Source organism: Dipodomys ordii, unplaced genomic scaffold (assembly GCF_000151885.1).
Source record: "Dipodomys ordii isolate 6190 unplaced genomic scaffold, Dord_2.0 Scaffold72, whole genome shotgun sequence".
Classification (NCBI taxonomy): Eukaryota; Metazoa; Chordata; class Mammalia; order Rodentia; family Heteromyidae; genus Dipodomys; species Dipodomys ordii.
Window position 1 is genome coordinate 6,819,288 of NW_012267288.1, and position 21,183 is coordinate 6,840,470.

Genomic DNA, 21,183 nt, shown 5'->3' on the forward strand with positions numbered 1-21,183 from the left:
TGTCCCTTCACCCCATGACAGCCTAAGCTAACTACACACACACACAGAGAGAGAAAGAGAGAGAGAGAGAGAGAGAGAGAGAGAGAGAAATAACTTCTGTCAACCAAATTGTGTTTCTTTTCTTACAAGACAGCAATTAGCAGAAGTTATCAGTTATTACTAGTTTCTCAGAGAATATGGAAATTCAAAGAGAATCTGGCACAATTTGTTAACTCATTCAGATACTTATACTACTTATCCTTTCAACCATATTTAAAATGCTGTAATGATAAATGTCTGACATTGGCTATAAGTCCCTCAAAAGGGTATTTTCCTGTTGTTCCTGATGTGTCATTGAGCTATATACTTCAGTTATTCATTAATTTATGTGTCCACGCATGTTTATTTAAACATATTCTCTCATATTCTATGAGAGACTTTTCAGAAAAGTTGAATATTTTTTAACTCAGGCAGGAGATAAACAATTGTGTAAACAGTTATCTTACAGCAAAACAAATACCTTAGTCCAATTGTGAGTTGAGGAGGAAGAGAATTGACTGAGCCATTGGAGAGCCAGCTACCTGGAATTTCTAGTTATCCACATAGAGTAGGCAAGGAAGGGTGAAGACTGCTGAGAACAGACAGGAAGAGGCTTTCAAGATCAGAAAGCAACATGTATATTTCTACTCAAATATTTTTTTAAACTCTATTCAAAGGGTGGCACACGGATACCCACTCAAATGCTATCATTTATCATGTGCTATGTACTGTTGAAGTTGCCGGGACACGACAGGAGCCAAATAGACTTAGTTAGATTTACTTAGTACTTCCTATGGTCAGCTTTCCATCTCTTCAGCAAAATATCTGAGGCAATTAATTTTTACTGAGGAAGTACTTATTGTGTCTCAGGGTCTTGGAAGTTGCATTACATGATGTGTTGGCACTATTGGGTTGGGCGTGGCAGCATAGGGAGGAGGGAGTTCGTGTTAGAGCAGTCCTGGGCCCTGTAACCTACAAGGGAATATCCTAATAACCCAAAGAATTTATGTTTACAACCAGAGGAAACTGGGTGTAAAAGACTGTCAGTCAATAGAAGATTCTCCTCAGGTTTTAATTATTGATTTTTTTTTAGTTTGCTGTACTTGATTATATAAGATTCTTTTTATTTTCTTACCTAAATAGTCTTAACGAAATTGTCTTTTAGTTTTCCATATTTTATTTTTTTAATCAAGAATACATTTTTTTCTTTATTTTTATTTGCACCTTAAACATTATATGTTAAATGATAGCACCTTTGTACAAATTTTGTGCCTTCAGAAGAATAGTTCTCACCTCTTACAGATGCTGGGCACTGATGGCTCACATCTATAAACTTCGCTACTCAGGAGGCTGAGATCTAAGGATTTCTGTACCCAGCTAGATGGGGCAGGAAAATCTGTGAAGTCTTTATCTCCAATTTATCACCAAAACAAAGCCAGAACTGGAGTTGTGATTCAAGTGGAAGAGCGCTAGCTTTGAGCAAAAGAAACTTAGGGGATGGGAAGGTGGCTCAGTGGTAGAGTGCTTGCCTTGCAGGCATGAAGCCCTGAGTTTGATTTCTCAGCACCACATAAGCAAAAAAAAGCCAGAAGTGGTGCTGTGGCTCCAGTGGTAAGCACTAGCCTTGAGCTGAAGAGCTGAGGGACAGCGTCCAGACCCAGAGTTCAGGCCCCACAACCGACAAAAAAAAGAAAGAAAAAGAAACTTAGGGACAATGTCCAGGTCTTGAGCTCAAGCCCGGGGACCAGCACGCACACAAACACACACAAATAGTGTCATCCTCGGGACAAAGCCTTTACCATATAGGTCTTTGAGAGTGAAATTAAAAGATATAACTTGTTTCTAATCATGTGACAGAAACAAAGACAGACAAATTAACATATATAGCCTGTCAGGTGGTCATGAATACTGACTAAAAGAGGTAAAGGAGATAGGAAGTGGAAATGAAGACTGAGATGACTGAATCTGTGACCCACTTGAACATTGGTAAAGGTCACAAAGGTAAAGGGCATTATTGTCAGTCCCAGAGCAGATGATGGTTATGACCCATTCTGCATTGGACATGGCTCTAGAGGAGAGACTGGAAGAAAGGACCTGACAGACTCAGAGTCCTGAAAACTTGAAGAGGCTTGAGGAATGTAAACTTAGGAGCTCTAAGCAGTCTGATCCATGCTGTGACCCTAGCTGGGTTATTGTAGATGAAGTGACAGCAGGGCAGCAGAAGAGTGAGCTGAGGTGCCAAGACCCTGTGGGGGAGAGTTTTCCTTGTCCTGCTAAGTAACAAACTCTAACCAGAAAAATATTAGAGAGTGATTGCAAGATTCTAAGCCAGAAAATAATTGCACCTCCAGTGATATGAAGGCTTTCTTGAAGAGGGAAGAAAAAAGGCCTTGAAGATATTTAAGATTGAGAATAAGAACAACTATCCTTGAAAGAGTTATTTTATCTTTCCTTTGTTTTTTAATCTTTCTACTGCCCATCTGATGGAAGATATACATACTTGATTTGTGCTATTCATTAAATTAGGTAGATTAATAAACTTTAGTACCAACAGTAGAATTTAGTTCCTTTCATGTTCCCCCTGAAACCGGAGTCACATTGTCAAGGATTTCTTTTGGACAGAACCAGATAAAAACTTCTACTTTGTTTGTAAGGATAAGAAGAAATGAACATGAAATTCCCTAACATTGGGGAAAATGTTTTTTTGTCAAATGATTTTAGAATCTGCTCATAAAGAAATATATTTTATTAATTGTGCTGAGAAAGAAACTATGCTTTAAAGGACTGACTTGAGGATACAAATGTGTATGTGTGTGTGTGTATGTGTGTGTGTTTAAATGAGACATAGCTTGATAGACTTTTAAAGTCTAAAATGCTCCTTCAGTTTCCATAGTTTAAACCAGAGCCATAAGGATCTCTAAACACAAATCAAATGAACTATTATTTGTATAACCATGAATCATGAAGATTTCTGGCTTATAGCTAATTTTTAGAATATATTTATGCATGTTTAATATCAACACTAACTGTTGATAATTATATATGAATGAACAAATGGTCCAGAAATAACTGAAATTTTTCTCCATTAGCCAATTTATGTTTAATTTTATGAACTCTTACACCTACGACTATAGTACTAAATTCTATTTGTAACTATTAGTAGTAGTAGCTTCTGTAATCTGCACATACATTTACACCAGTAAAGACTTTATGCTTACTATCAGAGAAAATTGGTTTTAAAGTACTGTCAATAAAGAAACTATTCTCCTCAGGTTTTAATTATTGAATTTTTTTAATATGCTGTAGTTGATTATATGAGTCTTTTTTATTCTCTTACTTAAATATTCTTGATGAAATTGTCTTTTCGTTTTCCATATTTTCTCATTTTTTAATCAAGAATAAAATTTTTCTGTATTTTTGTTTGTACCTTAAACATTATATATTAAATGATAGTACTTTCTTACAAATTTTGTTCTTTCAAAAGAATATATACTATTTGTGCATTTTTAAAGAATATGCCCAATTTGTAATACTCCAGTAAAGGCAGATAATCTATGTGGTATTCTGAAAGAGATACATATTGCTCATTTAATATGTATTAATTTAATATGTATTGCATATTTAATACATGATGTGCTGGAAAACTATCTGAGAGAGGATAGACATACACCATGATGTTTGACATGCAGAGTATTTGCTGTGCTCCACTAGAATAAGAGCACCATGGAAATGTGATTTTAAAAAATTGTTTGGTTGAATTCTTTATTCTCATTTCCTATGATATGGTTTTAAATGACTAATATTAAACATACTTAATATTTATCTGGATTTGTGTTTATGAAAACAATTCTAGGCATGTATTTTAAAAAATATGGGTCAGCTATGAGAGAACTCATTCAGGATTTATTTTACTATGAGGAACTGCTAGTAAAAAGTATGAAAATGTGTGTATGTACATGTCTGTGTACACACACACATACACATATAAATATACTCACAAATATTTACTGTAATCGCTGGACCAAAGCACAGATAGTTAAAATTCTGACCTCTCAGTTGTGGATTTCTAATTTCTTCCCAAGGGTTTGTAAATTAATCAATATACCCCTTAAAGAAAAGGTTATTTATTGAGAGTCAGAAGATGGATTCTCCAGTTTATTTTTCTCCCTGTAGCTTCCTAGAGCCATGGCTAAAATAGAAAGTCTCAATTGAGACTGCCTTTTAAATTCTAATAGGGAAACTTGTCTTTACCTCTTTGTTTTAACATTTTAAGTGGGAGTATTAATTGTATCTATTTTACTGGATTTATGAGTCTGAAATACATAATGCAGGTTAAATATTTAAAATAGAATTGGATGCATTTTAAATGTTTAATGAATTCCAATCAACATTATTTATATAAATATTATATTCCAAAGTTTTAGTATGCATTGAGAGCCTAAAGTTAATTTGACTTTGAATTTTTGTCCCTGAAGTATCTGAAAGAGTTGAATCAAATTTACAGAGTATCATTTGGAATTCCTTTTTATATGACATTTTTTTAAACTAGACAACATTGTCTTTTTAATATGTGATGTTTTAATTTTTGTCTCATAATTGGATGGATTTAGATGACAGAACAGTTCAACCAAATTTTTGTTTGTTCATTTATGCGTTGTTTTGTTCATTCATTAGAGTCTCATTATGTAGTTCAGAGTGGTCTTGAACTTGCAATCCTGCTACCTACTACCTGAGTTCTGAGATTATTCACTACTATTCCAAGACTCAATCAAACTTTTATTATCTACCCACAGAAATATGTGAGTGGCACTACATGTGTACGGGGGCTACTGGCCACTCGTGTTCATTTAAATTTAAATCAATTAAAAATTAAAGCAAAAATTCTGTTCTCAATTACCCCAGTCATGTGCTGAGGTCAAGAGCTTGATGTGGTTACTAATATTGCATTGAACAGACTATGCATTGAACAGACTATACTTAAGGCGTTTTCATCACTGAAGTGGGGTTTTTTTTTTGACTGTGGTAATATAGACAGATGTTATTTTTACTGCTTTTGAAGAGAGGTGAAAGCTGAGAATCAATGGCCAGTCTTCAGCTACTGGCTCTATTAATAGCTTCATGAGGAGGAGCTTCCTGAATCACTGAACTTATGTTCTTACCGCCCAATAGTCAAAGAAACCACGCTGAAAAAAGTATTGTACATACATACAGTTAGAGACTATCATTATGCCTTCACTGAGATTGTTCTGATCCTGGAACATTACTCTCAAATACCTGTACTATTTCAAGTCTGATGCTTATAATTGAGTTAGAGATTTTTTTTTCCTTTGCTCTTGTCTGTACAAATGTAACCCAGTGCATGATGTCAGGCAAAACATTTTTTTCTGGCCCTTGTCTCATGTTGGGGACTATCTGTCCTCACATTATGAGCAGTATCTACTTTACATTCCCTTTTGATATATAATTGAGTCTGCCTCATTTTATTTCCCATTTGTTGAAAAAGAAGAATCATAATTACAATGCTATCCAAAGACAAGAATAGTTGGAAGATTAGGAAGTGTAAAAATCAGTAAAATCATGTATGTACTATATCAACTGTCGTTACTCTTGATTATCCACATGGCTCAAAAAGACCATTTGGATCGATATTGGAAATTATACCATAAAGCTAAATTATTAGTGTTTTATTGTCTTGTGAGTTTATTAATGTGCTCCATGTTATTACTTTTTCCATATTTAATTTTAAGAGATAAAGGGAAATAGCACAGATCATGCTGCCATGTTCATGATCAGAAACGGATGTGGCACAACATTAATTAATGTATATTCAAAACTTATTTATTAATAATTGAGACTTGACACCAGAATTTATTAGAACAAAACTTTTAAGCTTGTTTTTAAAAAAAGCTAGTTTTAAGCTTGTTTAAGGCATAATGGGGAAATCATAGGCTTGAAGAATATGACTAATATAGGCACATTAGATTTTGATGTGATTCTCAAAAATTTGAGAGTTAGTATATGCATATGTGTGTATACCTATATACATGTCTTAGCAACAGAAAAATGTTCTTGGATTAAGAAGTACTTATTACTAATAAAAATAACGCACTTGAATTTCAGGCTTACTTAAACTATTTTACACTTACTTGTATATTATACAACCATATAGATATAGTTATGTATAGATGTGTCCATATTGTATTTTTCTATGCACTTTTACTTCAGTCATGTGACAAAATATTTAAAGTAGTGTAACTTGAGGCAAATGAGAGAACTTGCAAATTGCATATCAATTAAACACATCACCTTTAGAACTAAATATAACCATGAAGCAAAACAAAACAAACAACAACAAAAATCAACAAGGAAAAACACCTATTGTTTGCTTAGCTTCAAATTCACTTTCAGTTCTACACAGAATTTCACCAGTGATTAAATGAGCAAAATGTTCCTTATTAAAGGGAAATGCAGTGTTGAGCCTCTTCATCAAAGAATATTACTGCTGACGAGCAATGTAGGGTTCCACTTAGCATCTAATTGAGGAGCTGCAGTCAAGACAGCAGACTTCACTTTCTTACCCTCCATATGCTGTCTTCTGTGCTGGTTAGTAATTATCTGCACAAGCTACTTTAAAGAACTTTTAATCAGTGCAATCTAATGGATCACAGTGAAAGTTTAGGGGAAAAACACCTCCAGACAGATATAGAAAAAATGCAAAATATTCTAAAAGGTAGAAAAGAGTGCAAAATAACCTTCTAAAAGAGAGATTGAGGCCTAAGGCCTGCTGTCAAAAGAAACAAAATGAAAATATGAAGAAACATTTTCATGGCCTGAGGATGTAGGCTGATCTTGGGGAGGGCTGTGGGAACAGGAAGACTTTCCAATTTATCATCTCAGAATTTAATAAAGTCAGAGAATTGAATGAATAAGGAAGACTACATCTACAGTATGGAATGTTAGCGGTGAAAGGAAATAATCGACCTAGTAAAAGACATAGAGGTCATAGTTGCATATTACTAAGTGAAATAAACCAATTTTAAAAAGCTATAGTCTCTCTAACTCCAATTTAAAAAAGCAAACATAAAATATTTTTGCCTGATGCTGGTGCCTCTTGCCACCAGATATTCAGAAGGCTGAGATCTTAGGTTCATGTTTCAAAGCCAGCCTGAGTGGAAAGTATCTCCAATCAATTGTTAAAAAGTCAGAAGTAGAGCTGAATCTTAACAGCTCTTATCTTGAGCAAAAAAGCTCAGGGACAGTGCGCAGGCTCTAAGTTCAAGGCCTAGGACTGGTTCTATGTGCCTTAGTGCACGCGTACACGCACACACACACACACACACACACACACAGACAAATTAGAAAAGGCATAATAAGGAAGAAAAAATATTTAATTGGTTGTTAGCAGATGATGAATATGCACAGCACAGATTTTTAGAATTGATTGGTATCTTATAATGCTAGCACACTGATTCAAACTCCTAGAGCACATTTTTTGTTTTCTGGGTTTTATTTATTTTTTAATTTTTGTTAGTCATGGGGCTTGAACTCTGGATCTGGGCTCTGTCCCTCAGCTTTTCGGCCCAAGGTGCTTGCTCTACCACTTGAGCCACTGCACCACATCAGGTTTTCTTAGTGGTTTAATTGGATAAAAGGATCTCACGGACTTTCCTGCCTGGGCTGGCTTTTAACCGTGAGCCTCAGATCTCAGCCTCCTGAGTAGCTAGGATTACAGGTGTGAGCCACCAGCACTCGCTTTCATTCAGCACATTTTAATCTCATATAGATTGTGGAGTTTGGATAACAATGGTGTTTAATGTAGGTTCATCACTTGCACCAAATGTAAATAGATGTTGGGAATGAAGACAGCATGCATGAGGAAACTCTGAATTTAAGAAATTTCTATGCCTTTCTCAAGCTTGCTATGAAAAATAAATGTCTCTAAAAATTGAGTCATAAAACATTAACAAAGACTAGTTCTACATTTTTTGTTAAAAATAATTGTGAAAATAATTTATCTTTTTCTTTGATACAGCCTACAAACCATTATAAACAGTAATTATTTTACCTACCAAATTTGGCTACAATTAGATTTTTGGAAGAGTCTAATTTGGAAGAGTCGAAATTTCAGAAAGTCCAGTTTTCCAGTGTATGAACTGGATATAGAACCATTTCTTTTAAAGTAAACTAAAAATTTGAAATGTAAAAGTATGAACATTGAATGCATAGCTTTTAGCTAATAAATTTTCACTAACAAGGGAAATGCAAATGAGTGACTAAATATATTTTCCCACAAAAAAGTGATGACAAATATATGTGTATTGACATGCTCAATATATGTCTTACATACAGAAAATATGAACAGAAAATTATATGATTCTTACATTCCCTGGTTATTTATGCTCAATATGGTATTAGGAAATCATGCACTATGTACCTTAGATTTATAAGCACAAATTGTCTTATCTTTCTTCTGATGAAATGAGGCAGCATATTCTTTCCTATCATCCTAGTTTTATTGTGAGATTTTCATATTAAATGGTTATATTGAGCTGATTATATCACTTTAGTACCTTGGAAGAAACCTTAAGAGGATGGATGAGCTCACCAGGCAGGCTGGGTTAGGTCATAGTTTATCCAACCGTAATTCAAGGGCTGTGTTCTCTAAGTCTAAAAGTTATGGTCATGTCAAGGGTCAGAGCCAAAATATTTTTTATTAAAAGTTGGAACTTCTTGTTCCTGCAGCTGTTAAGCTTTAGTTGGAATTATTTAGTTGAAGTTACTTGGGATTTATATTAAGGCTCAAGATTTTTTCTGTCTGCCTCCTTTAAAAATAACTATTACTTTGTATTAGCTAAACATTGATACATCTATAGTAAAGAAAAGTTCATTATCTGTCTGTCTGTCTGTCTGTCTGTCTTTCTGTCTGTCTGTCTGACTGTCTGTCTATATTTGTTCATAAGTATAAGCAGAATATGAAAAGTAAGGATATATTTGAAGCCAGGGTTGGATAAAGAAAATACAAGGAGGATGAATAGCAGTATTTTACAACTTAAAAGGTTTGACAAACTCTTAAGAATGAAATTAAATAGGATAAAATGGCAGTAAATTAAGATAGAAATAATGTTGGAACATCTGGAAACCCACTAATGATGTGCATGCATGTATGTGTCTGATGACTTTAGGTGTAAATTAATCTGTAACCTTCCACTTATTAATGGCCTTGAAGAAAAAAATGACTCTACAAGTTATTAGGAAAAGTATTGTATGAATTTACCTTGGTACTATGAAACTCTGGGACACTGTTGCTTAGGAGCCTGATTCAGCTGTAAATGTAAAATACTCAATCTACAGTTTAGTATGAGACTTAAATATGTACTACAGGTCCGACTATGATGTTTTATTATTGTGTATTATATGTATTATTATTATATAGTATGTAGTATACTATGTTATATCACACACTGCTAAAAGGAAGTGTCATAAGGATTAACCCTGGTAATGAGAAAGCTAAAGGCTTTCATCAAGTATTAAATTATTTTCCTGAGTACTTTGAGATGGCTGGATAAGATAATTGGCACCAAAGAAACTTAGACACAGAAAGAAGTAGATTGCCTAGAAGGGATGAAGTCAAGCGCATCTGTGCTCAAGCAGCACAAACTTGCACACTATCTTTGGGCCTAACCTCTTCATTTTCATAGGCTTAAATTGAATGAAAAGCCCATGGCCACTCAGTAATCTCAACTGAAACCCTCTTTTGATGTCAGAGGTACCAGAGAATATAAATAGGGTTTACTTTCAGTTCTCTGTAAGTAAAAACGCATTGTGAGCAAGCTTCAGTCAGAACAGGCACTTAAGTCCTGATCTTTATAATTGTTCTCTGTCTTGCATCAGGACAATTACTCACTTTCTAGAAGTATAGTGAGGATCATATTTAAAAGTCATGATACAGTATTCATATTTACTTCCTAATCAAATGTGCATCATATTAATCTAGACTTTTATGTTTCCTTCACTCTTACTAATTGACAATTTCTTTGATGACAGCAAAGCTCTCTTTTTATACTGTTGCCAAATATTTGACATAAACACTTTATTTTTGGTGAATGAATAGTTATTATCAAGTATATAAATCACAGTGTGGCAGACTCATATTTCTTCTTCAGTTTATCATGAAAGACAGATTTTTAGCATCTTTCCAGCCAATTTATATCTGTCATTGACTAACACACAGTAAGGTGGAATAGACAGTTAGCCTTTATGCATTAACTCTGTGTTATCAACTCATTCTGCCCAATAAGATTCGGCTGGGATGCCTCCAGTGGCCAGCAGCTCAGCCCCATATCCCTATTTCCCAAAGAATGCTCTAATTTCTATCACTTGTAGGATCTGTGTGACTCTTCCCTATGGTGGAAATCCAGAGAATTTGTATGTAGATATTTACATTGCCTGTGTGTTATCTGTCTGCTTTTTCTTAATTCATTTCATGTTTGAAAGCTAGGGGCTGTCTTTAAAAAAAATACAGAGAAAAATGTTCTTTTCCAGGTCTGAGAATGAATAAAGGAGCCATCACCCCTCCCCGAAGTTCCCCAGCAAATACATGTTCCCCAGAAGTTATCCACCTGAAGGACATTGTCTGCTACCTGTCTCTCCTGGAAAGAGGAAGGCCGGAAGATAAGCTGGAGTGTATGCATTTGTTTATTTAATTTACTGAGCTCCGCTGGGGGTTGATATAGAGGGGTGCATATTGACACACGTAAGTAACACTCACTGCAAGTGTCCAAAACGTATGCTTTAGTCAGTGACTTTGTTTAACTAGAACAATTCCACCTTCTGAGGCAGACAAAGGATGTTGAAATCTATCAACTTTACATTATTGCCAAGTTCAATTGACTATGATTATATTTAAGCCAATTTTTTATTATAAGATTTTTCTTAACGCCACAGGGATTTTTTAAAGTTAGAAATATACAGATGCTATTGACAATTATCCATTGAATTATTTTGTGAAAATATTTGTTTGTGAGGAGAGGCCTTCCCACTACTAACCAAGGAAGTTCCTTGTCCTCATACAGACTGTAACCTTCTCCTAAGGTGAAGTCCCTTCTCCCCAGGAAGCACCAATCTGGCAGAGATTCTTTCTCTAAGGCCAAAGTTGAGAGTTCTCAGCACACACACGCACACACACACACACACACACACACACACACACACACACACACACATAATTAAAAGTTCTGAATATTATTTAAGAAATTAAACAATACCTTTATTTTTTCTATGGTGAGAAAGAGCATTTTAGTTGAAAGTACTGACTTGTTCTCTATTATTAAGTATGGAGACTGAGCACTCTCTGGTGGCAATCCATACACACTACAATTCAAGACAATATTTTTCATTTATTCTAAATCTGATAATTTGATAATCCGTTCTCTCCTCTAAGCTCTTGGTTAGTGCTGATAGTTTCTTCAATAATCAGATTAATCTGATCATATTAGAATTTAAATGCTTTTGCTACTAAAATGATAGTGAATATAATGAATTCAAACTTTAATAATTCTAAAGCAAATGTAAAACTTTAATATTTCAGAATTAAGATTAAGACCCTTTTTTAGGGGGCTTGGGAAGGTGGCTCAGTGGTAGGGTGCTTGCCTTGAATGCATGAGGCCCTGGGGTCGATTCCTCAGCACCACATAAGCAGAAAAAGCCAGAAGTGGTGCTGTGGCTCAAGTGGTAGAGTGCTGAAGATCAGAGAGACAACACCCAGGCCTAGAGTTCAGGCCTCATGACCAATAAAAAAAGAAGAAAAAAGACTTTTTTAGTTGCACTTCATAGTAACTTTTTGAGATATTTTTCTGACCAATAAGGAATTTACCATAATATGATCATGTCAGTCACACCTGCTTAGGTTATGAATAAATCATATAGATATCATTCTTTAAATATATTTATTATTCATAAATTTTGAATATTTGCATTTCAAGATTTATTTTGTATTCCTAAGAACTGCAGAAATCTCTCTCCTTCCAAAATAAATATTAATATTCAATGAATTTATACTGATGTATGGGCCAGAAGGAAAGTTTGCTCAGGTGTTATCTGGACCATATTTGGGAGATTACAAAGATATAAAGCTGAATACTTTTTTCCCAGATCTGAGAATTAACAAAGTCATCATAAACCTTTCCCCAATTGGCCTTTGCTGTTGCAATTTAATTACTTATAGGATAATAAGTATTATGTTGCTCTTTAGGTGAAATTCCTAAGAACTAGAATTTTTGGCTTTCTGTTTGAATTCTTAACCAGCCTGGTCTTTGTGCATGATTTCAGGAAGAATAGTAACTCACATTCCAAAATCACTTGAGGAATCAAGTCAAATGGCCCTGCAAGGTGCCCTTCTGTACCCCGCCTTTATTCATTGAGTTTTCCATCTATTTTTCTGCTGTCATCAGATACATCTTTAGTTAAACCATGCCTCCAGATTTGAATATCCTGTTATTATTATTGTTTCAGTTTTCATCAGACTCCTTAAAGTAGGTGATACTCTAATTTTAATCTCTGCTGTCCTGAGATGGTGTTCAGTACTCTAGCTACAGTATCAAAATCATCAGAACTATGGTCTTTTTTAATGCCTATGCCTTATTCTTTACCACATTTATAAATAAGAATCTTTTTTTCCTTCTATCACTTTCTTAGCAATTTACCGTATTTACCTTTCTACAAATTCACATTTACTAATTCTTAACATTCGCATATTCTTACTCATGTATTCTACCTTAAAGATTTTCTTTCTCTTTTCTCCCTTCTCTCTTTCCCTCTTTCTTTCCTCTCTCCCTCTCTCCTACCCTTCCACCCTCCACCCTCCTTGCCTCCCTCCCTCCCCACCCTCTCTTTCTTTTTTTTGTGTGTGTGTATGTGTGATACTGGGATTTGAACATAGAACCACAAACTTGCTATGCTAGCATTCTTACCAGTTGAAGTAGGCCTACATGTCTACTTTTTATACAATTTTATTTTAAGCCGTTGTACAGAGGAGTTTCAATTCAACAAGTCAGATTGTGAATCGTTTTTAAAAACAATGCTCTCTAAGATTCTTAGAACAGTGCTTAGTTTAATACATACTAACTTTCATAAGATTATTACTTATTAAACACAATGAAAGTGAGAATGATAAAAGAAGAAACAGCAATTACTATGCACAAAAATAGGGGTAATAATGCATTTAAAACATTTAACTTGTTCAGGCAATGATCAGTGAACTTGGATCTCTCTTTCAGGGAGCTAAGCAGAAAGGAACAAATATCCATTAGTTTAAATCATAGTTTCCTAGACTTCATAGTTTATCAGGGTCTCCAGGAGGGCTGAAAGCCCACAGTGTGCTACAGGCCTTACCTTGGGCCTGTGTCATTCTGCAGTCTGAAGCATGGCCTGAGGATTTGCATTCCTAACAGGTTGCACGCCACACTGTTCCCTATTTATTCAGGGGCCATATTAAAGGATTCATTGGCTTAGCAAAATTTCTTGTGTCTAGTGAATCCCACCATGTACCCACATATACACAACTCATCTGAAATGATTTCTTTTCTTGGAACTGATAAATAGTAGCAGTATTTATGAGATTCTTTTACCTGAAGTGTTAGGTAAAATAATAAACACATTGTTAATATTCATGAAAGAAACATCTTTTCTAGCAAAATAATACTTTATAAATCTATGTATACCTTCTGACATTTCCTGTTTTTCAACTTAGCCTCTTCAGCTAGGTATTTACACAAGGTTTAGTATAAAGTTCATCTCCTTGAACAAAAAAATAAATTAACCATCCTGAATTCACCTATGAGACATTTCTTCAATTTGCTTCCCTTGACCTAATCTGTCATCTTTGTCTTTCTTGAGGATCTTAGGTAGAGAAGTATATGTTTTTACACACCCCATGTGTGCTGGGGTTGTGAAGGATTCCATTTTTTTCTCTCCTGTTGACATCGATTATCAGGCATCTCCATGAGTAGATGACAACATGATAGAGCGATTTGCTCTCCAAATGTTAGGCCCACTGCTGTACTTTTTGGAGTGTTATTAAGGATTTATTGTAATGTCCTTTCAAGTCCCACATTACTTTTGTCTTGAAAAGTTGTCATTTATGGTTTTTATTATTGTATCTCCTCTGAGGGAAGAAAAGAGAAAGCATTCCTTCATTTTACAATGGATATAGAAAACAAAAAGCAAGCAACTTCTCCAATTCTGCCTTTAGAATTTGTTATGTAAGATTTGAAATATGTGTAATACTAAAGCACACACAAATGGGCACAAGAAATTTCCATTTAAATTCCTCTAAACGATATGCTTCTTTGTGTGTAACAGCAAATTCTATACTAGTATGTTCCTATTGATAATGTTATAGAAAATATAAATGCAATACTGTATACCTGACAAGATATTCAATGATAAAGCTAAAAAAGTAGAAAGACAGGAAGTTTTCAAATCTTTTGGAAGGAAAAAAATAAGTATAGAAATACTTCCCTTATCTTGCATAATTTGCTTTGATTCTGACCTTTTAACTAAGTACATGTGTGGGCACATAATTGTTCTATATAAAGTCAAATTACATGAGCATAAAAAAGAAAAAAATGTGAGTTAAGCTAGCTTGTAACTTTGTAGCAGTTACCCACATTTGGAAGCCATGAAGTTGATAAATACTTTTCATACTGAGATTATTTTATTTTGGCACCTAAACATTTATTAACTTCTATTAATTTCAAAAATAACACCGACTTGTTCAATGGTTCACTTGAACTTGGGCCTGCCTTTACTTTTAATTTTGAGAAGAAAGTCTTAACACATTTGAAAATTTATTGTTTGATTTCATCAATATTATTTATTATTTTAACTTTACTTTTAATTTTGTTTCTTGGTGTACATTACATTGTATATAGAAATTGGGTTTTATGAACTTTACAACTTTGGTGCAGGGTGGGGGGCGGGGGAGGCGGGGAGGATTGGGGGGGGAGGATGGGAAGGGATGGGAAGGGGAAACAAAGGAGGAGGCTACAATACTTGATAAGAAATGTACTCATTATCTTGCCCATGTAATTGTAACCCCTCTCTACAGTATTTTCACAATTAAAAAAAAAGAAATTGGGTTTTATCATGACATTACCAATAATATGCATATCAAAATTACTTATAAATGTAATTACAGAGGGAACATATTTATAGGTTTGTAGACCAAACACATCATTTTCCATAGAGTTAAGTATTGAATTATTATTTTTCCATTATGTGATTAGTTTTCTTTAATCCTATAACTATTCAAATCTCAGTTTTTTCACGATAAATTTTGACTTGGATACTTGTTCTTTTCATATACTTTTTGATCTTCTCACTGAAAAGTATCCTCACTCTACCTTTCAGTATTATATGGACATTGAATATCAAAACTGATTTATTTCCTTCATTTCCCTCCTCCCATCCCTTTTCTCTCTTCTCCTCCCCTCCCCTCCCTTTCCTTTCCTTCCTTCCCTTCCCTCTCCCTTCCCCTTCCTCTCCCTTCTCCTTCCCCCTCCTTCCCTTATATCCCTTCCTTCTTTCCTCCCTTCCTTCTTTCCTTCCTTCCTTCCTTCCTTCCATTTCTCTTTCTCTACCTTCTTTTCATTTTTTTTGTAAGCTTCAACCCTCCAGGGTATTTTACATCTATGATGATTTTTTTCCTATTTTAAAAATTATTTTTTATACTTCATGGCTCAGAGCAATAACCTTATCTGCTCTTCTACTTATTTCCTATTTTTAATCTTTCTTTTAATTGACAAGAACTCCCTGGCTCTTCCATCTACTTAGGGAGAGCACAGGGCTTTTACACCTGATCTATATGAGACGATTTCACATGTATACCAGTTCCTATTGTAAAAACCTTTTCTGAGTAGAATATGAATTCTTGCTCCTTACAAAGTTATGACTTTTCACCCTTTTGTTACCTAGAAAATGTCACAATGATTAGTATCCACATTCTGCATTCTATTATTACTGATTGAAGATGTGAGAAGGAATGAACCCCATGATTTGTAAAAAAAAAAAAAAGGAAGAAAGAAAGAAAGAAGGAAAGAAAAAATATTTAAGGTCTTTCAATTTATCTAACATTTTTCCTTTATTTCAAAAGATACACATTTCCCACTTACCATTTTACATCTTCAGGATATCATTGTGTTTTTAAAAAATAACACCCTATAGCAATAATTAAGTTGGCAACATTTAAAAATTTGTTTTAAATTTAAAAATTGAAGACCAAATTTTGTGTCTTATAAATAATAATGTCAGAATTAGTGAAATATAAACATCGAGTACAAGGATAACAATTGTACCATTCACTACAACTATGTGATCAAGTTGAGTCTATAATTTTGCCACATAGTTATGAATATGTGCTACCATACTAGACCTCAAGATCCTGCAGGAACTTATACAAACCCCCAAATGCTCCATCATATCCACACCTTCATTTTTTTTATAGCCAGGTTCTGTTTATCTGAAGAGTGCACCTGCAACATTTTCCACAGCTATGAACGGGTCTGTGAATTATACAGAGAAATTCTTGAGCTGGTTACTGGTCCTTTCTTCCATGAGCTGCTACATACAAAGCTCCCAATCTCTATTGCATTATATGATTGGTTATATCATTCCCCTAAGATCTGAGCAGACAGTTATAACCACGTAAACAATATATTTTGTGTTGGCATCAGCCATCAGCGAGAATCCATTACATCACATTCCATTTTATTCTCCCCCAGTGTTTGGGTATTCATACTAACAAAGGCATTTCTGTGGCTTCTGGTATGTGCTGTATGCTGGCTATAGAAAATGGAAATCCCATGCATGGTGATACTCTCATTTTATATGTTAAAAAATGTTTGACAATGATATAGTAATAGTAGATGATGGATTTCAAATTCCAATCAATAAAACTCTATATCATCTCCATTTTGCACTAGTAACTAAGCCATATTGTTTTAACTACTGTTGTCATATTTGAGTTTATAGGTCCATAATCTAATAATAAATAAGCCAAGTTTGACAGACTTTATTTCTGATATCCAGTATTTTTGTAAACTGAGTAATTCAGATTAACATGAATTGAGATATGATCTTACAGAATAACAACTGCTTTGAACAAGGGCTATTTTAGTGTTTGTTTTCAGTAGAAATTAAATTTTAAAGCATGTGTCATAAGCTAACATTGGCCTGGTTCATTTGTAATCTGTTTCTTTCAACGCCTCTTTTATCCTAGTTATGTTTCGTCTTTATGACTCCGATGGGAACGGCTTCCTGGACAGCTCGGTAATTTTTTTTTCCTTCAAATATTCTGTGAAAATTTCAAAGTCATTTCTTCAGAGAAAGGCAATGAATAAATTTAAAGCTATTACCACAGAAAGCACACTTAATATAATTTGCATCCACTCCCATGGCATTTTTATCATTTGACTTTGTGAAAAACAGTAGTCTGAGAAGATAGAATTGTGATCGTTCTATTGAATGGTTTTACTACAAAAATATGAGGTTTTTATTTTTATCTTCACTAAGATTTTAAAAAAGGACTTGAGTGTTGCCTGAATAAAGCAAAAAAAAAAAACAAACTTGAAACTATTTATCTAGAAAGATAAATAGTGGGATTTGGTACTAAGGAAAATAGGGAGAAATACAAGTAAGATTCAAAGAATTTATTATTTTAATTCGCTATTTGTCTCTTTTTAAAAAGTAGATTTAGCTGGTAACCAGTGTTTCATGAGTAACCAATACAAATTACTCAAAAAGCTGAGATCTGAGGAGTCTGGTTCCAAACTAGCCCAGCAGTTAAGTTCAAGCCCCAGGATTTGCATACAAAAGAATATCTATAGTCCCACGTATACTGTTCAAATACATAAATAAATAAATAAATATATATATATTTGTATTGATCTGACAAACTTCTCTTTTCAAAATATCCTATTTTATGTGCCAATTTATATGCTGATTGTACCATTTAAATTTTTATGGAAGTATGATTAACTTAAAGACATAATTACATATTTATTTTATTTGCAATATATGGAAATCATTGATACCTTTCAGGTAATTCAAAATACTCAGTTCAGTATCTCAAATGTTGGTCTATGTCAGGATTTAACCAATAATCGACTTTATATTTGCTGATAATGTATTTTGGGTATTATATTGTTTCCTAGTCTCTCAAAGGAAATAACAAGAACAAAAAAAACCCTCAAGAGTCTAAAATGTTTCAAGTGGGAAAGTTCACTTAGTTGTGGAGATTGGAGGGAAGGGATGGTAGGGGGAAAACAAAGAAGGAGGAAACAATGTTTGATAAGAAATGTACTCATTACCTTGTTCATGTGATTGTAACCCCTCTGTACAGTATTTTCAAAATAAAAAAACTTACTAAAGTAGGTTTTCGAACTTTAGTATGGTATTCTGTATGGTATTTTCATTTGTTTTTTGTCGGTCATGGGGCTTGAACTCTGGGCTTGGGTGCTGTCCTTGCACTCTTCAGCTCAAGGCGAGCGCTCTACCTCTAGAGCCAGAGCGCCACTTCCTGATTGGTATTTTCAAATTTAAAAAAAAAGGAAGGAAGGAAGGAAGGAAGGAAGGAAGGAAAACTTATTAAAAATAAAATGCTTAATATATTTAATAATGCCCAAAGTAAACACTATTTTTGATCATGTCAATTACCATGCAGTTTATCTGGTCTCTGATAGATTTTTATAAGCAAAGCAATGAATTTGGAGACATATTTTCTTAATATGGAGTAGGATAGTGGTATATCACCTTCTCCAGGGAGAATTTCTGGTCCAGGAAGGGACTACCACTCTCAATTGATGCAGTAGTTGTGGCATTTCTTGTGTTTAAATCTCAGTAATACTTTACATTTTATTTTAATTGCCTATTAATAATTGGTTTTATATTTAGAAGTATAATAGTTCATAATAAATTTGCTCATTTTCTGGTGCCATTTCCCAGTTGCAAATTTAAATTTCTTGTAGGTATTTCAATATATTTATTGGCACACATAACTATACAAATGCAAATCACATTTTAAACATTTTGTTTAATGTTTCTTTTTAATTAAATTAAAATGATTCTTCTCTACTAGGCTGTTAGCCATGTGTTGACAGCTGATTTGAAAATTCAATTTAAATGTTTTCATTGGTCTCTGACCATTTGGGGGGAACATATATACTACCAGCAGTATTTGTGATTATCTTCCCAATATTGATGATTGATGAGAATAAATGGACTAAATTTAATCTAGGTAAAGGACTGAATTTAATTTCTAGGATCTTTTCCACACAATATACTGCCTTTAATCCATCAATATCTTCAATAACATCTTTTGAAGTCATATGTCTTGACATATGAAAGATGCTGCAGTTAACCTTTGGGAGGAAAAACAAATAAAATTGATAGTTTGGAAAGTGATATCTATGTCTCATAATTGATGTCAGTATAACTTGTGGAGGAGATGGGGAAAAACCAGTTGTTTAAGGATACAGGTGGACCTGTTGCAACAATGAGAAGTACAAGTTGTCATGTCAAAAACAAGCTTTACAAAGGGGGGAAGGAGAAGAATTGGGATTGGGGGGGAGGGGGGAGCCGGGAAGGGATGTGAAGGGTAAACAAAGAAGGAGGCTGCAATGCTTGGTAAGAAATGTACGCATTATCCTGCCCATGTAATTGTAACTCCTCTGTACAGTATGTTCACAAATAAAATAAAATAAAATTAAAAAAAATAAAAAAATTAAAATTAAAAAATTAGAAAAAAAAGAGTTAATAAGCCTGGTGTTGGTGGCTTATGCCTGTAATTCTAGCTACTATGGAGGCTGAGATCTGAGGATCTCAGGTATCTCTGAGGTATCAAGCCAGCCCAGGCAGGAAAATCCATGAGTCTCTTATGACTAGTTAACCAGCAGAAAACCAAAAGTGGCACTGTGGCTCAAAGTGGTAAAGTGCTAGCCTTGAGTGAAAAAGCTCAAACCCCATCACCAAAACAACAACAACAACAAAAGTTATTGACCTTTTGTTATCAGTTCTTAAGAAAAAAATATTTCATATGAAAATAATGAGCCTTTTCAGAAACTTTGAACTAGTAAGTTTAGAATATCCAATTTACTGATGAGTAACTGGAATATGAGAGGTTATTGTATAATAATTCATGAAAATTAAATATTCTTAAAAATATATCCAAGAATTTTTAGCTCTTCCTGAACCAGTAAGTTGTATACAAATTACATAGAATAGATAGAAATTAGTAACACAGGATTTTGTAAATTGTAACCAGTTTTTAATAAATTCATTATATTTGTGCTTTCTGGGCAAACTGACTTACAAAAATAAAAATGTTTATAATTACAATTTTTTTTCTGGATAGAAGGACCATAACTTAAACTTGTCACCCAGATAGACTCTTGTCTCCCCAAATGACAACCTCTTTTACTATATTTTACTCTGTTTAATCAGTATCAACCACATACATTAGTTTAGAGATTTGAAAAGGATGATCTATAACTAATATATTTTCAAGCTTTATTCTTTTACACTTCTTGCATTTTGGTTATACTATCAGATGCTACCTTTTGTTTATATTGATTTTGGTTATATTAATTTTAATTAAAATTAAAAATCATATTTGAGCTGGGCACTGGTGGTTTGTGCCTGTAATCCTAGTTACTCAGGAGGCTGATATCTGGGAATCATGGTTGGAAGCCAGCCCAAGCAGGAAAGTATATGAGATTCTTATCTCCAATTAACCAGCAAAAGCTAGAAGTGGAGCTATTTTTCAAATGGTACAGCACTAGCCTTGGTCATAAAAGCTCAGGGATAAAATTTATGACCGAGTTTAAGCCCCAGAACTGGATTTTAAAAAGCAGTTTACAAATTATACTTAAAATTACAAACTTCTTAAAAAGTTTTAATCTTTTCTGGAACTAGAGAAACATGAAAACATTAAATATATATAAATATTTTAATTTATTTAGCCAATTATGTACTTATCAGTTATATATTGTCTGACAGTTCTTCAAAGCATTATTAATGGAGAAGAGAAGTATGAAAATCTAAAGTAAAATTCAATTGTCTTACAAAAAAAAATACACTTAGCCTCCAAACCTTGACCCTGAAGTGGTAAAT

At 33.9% G+C, this 21,183-nt stretch overlaps 1 protein-coding gene across 4 annotated transcripts in view; it reads left to right on the forward strand.

Annotated features, from left to right (window-relative positions):
* Dgkb (diacylglycerol kinase, beta 90kDa) overlaps positions 1-21,183 on the forward strand; it is a 543,021-nt gene that overhangs the window by 89,447 nt on the left and 432,391 nt on the right. For all 4 annotated transcript variants that reach the window (XM_013024005.1, XM_013024002.1, XM_013024003.1 and 1 more), the window contains 2 exons: positions 10,561-10,701; positions 17,294-17,343. In XM_013024005.1, the coding sequence (XP_012879459.1) occupies positions 10,561-10,701; positions 17,294-17,343 (191 nt within the window). The remainder of the gene's footprint in view (positions 1-10,560; positions 10,702-17,293; positions 17,344-21,183) is intronic.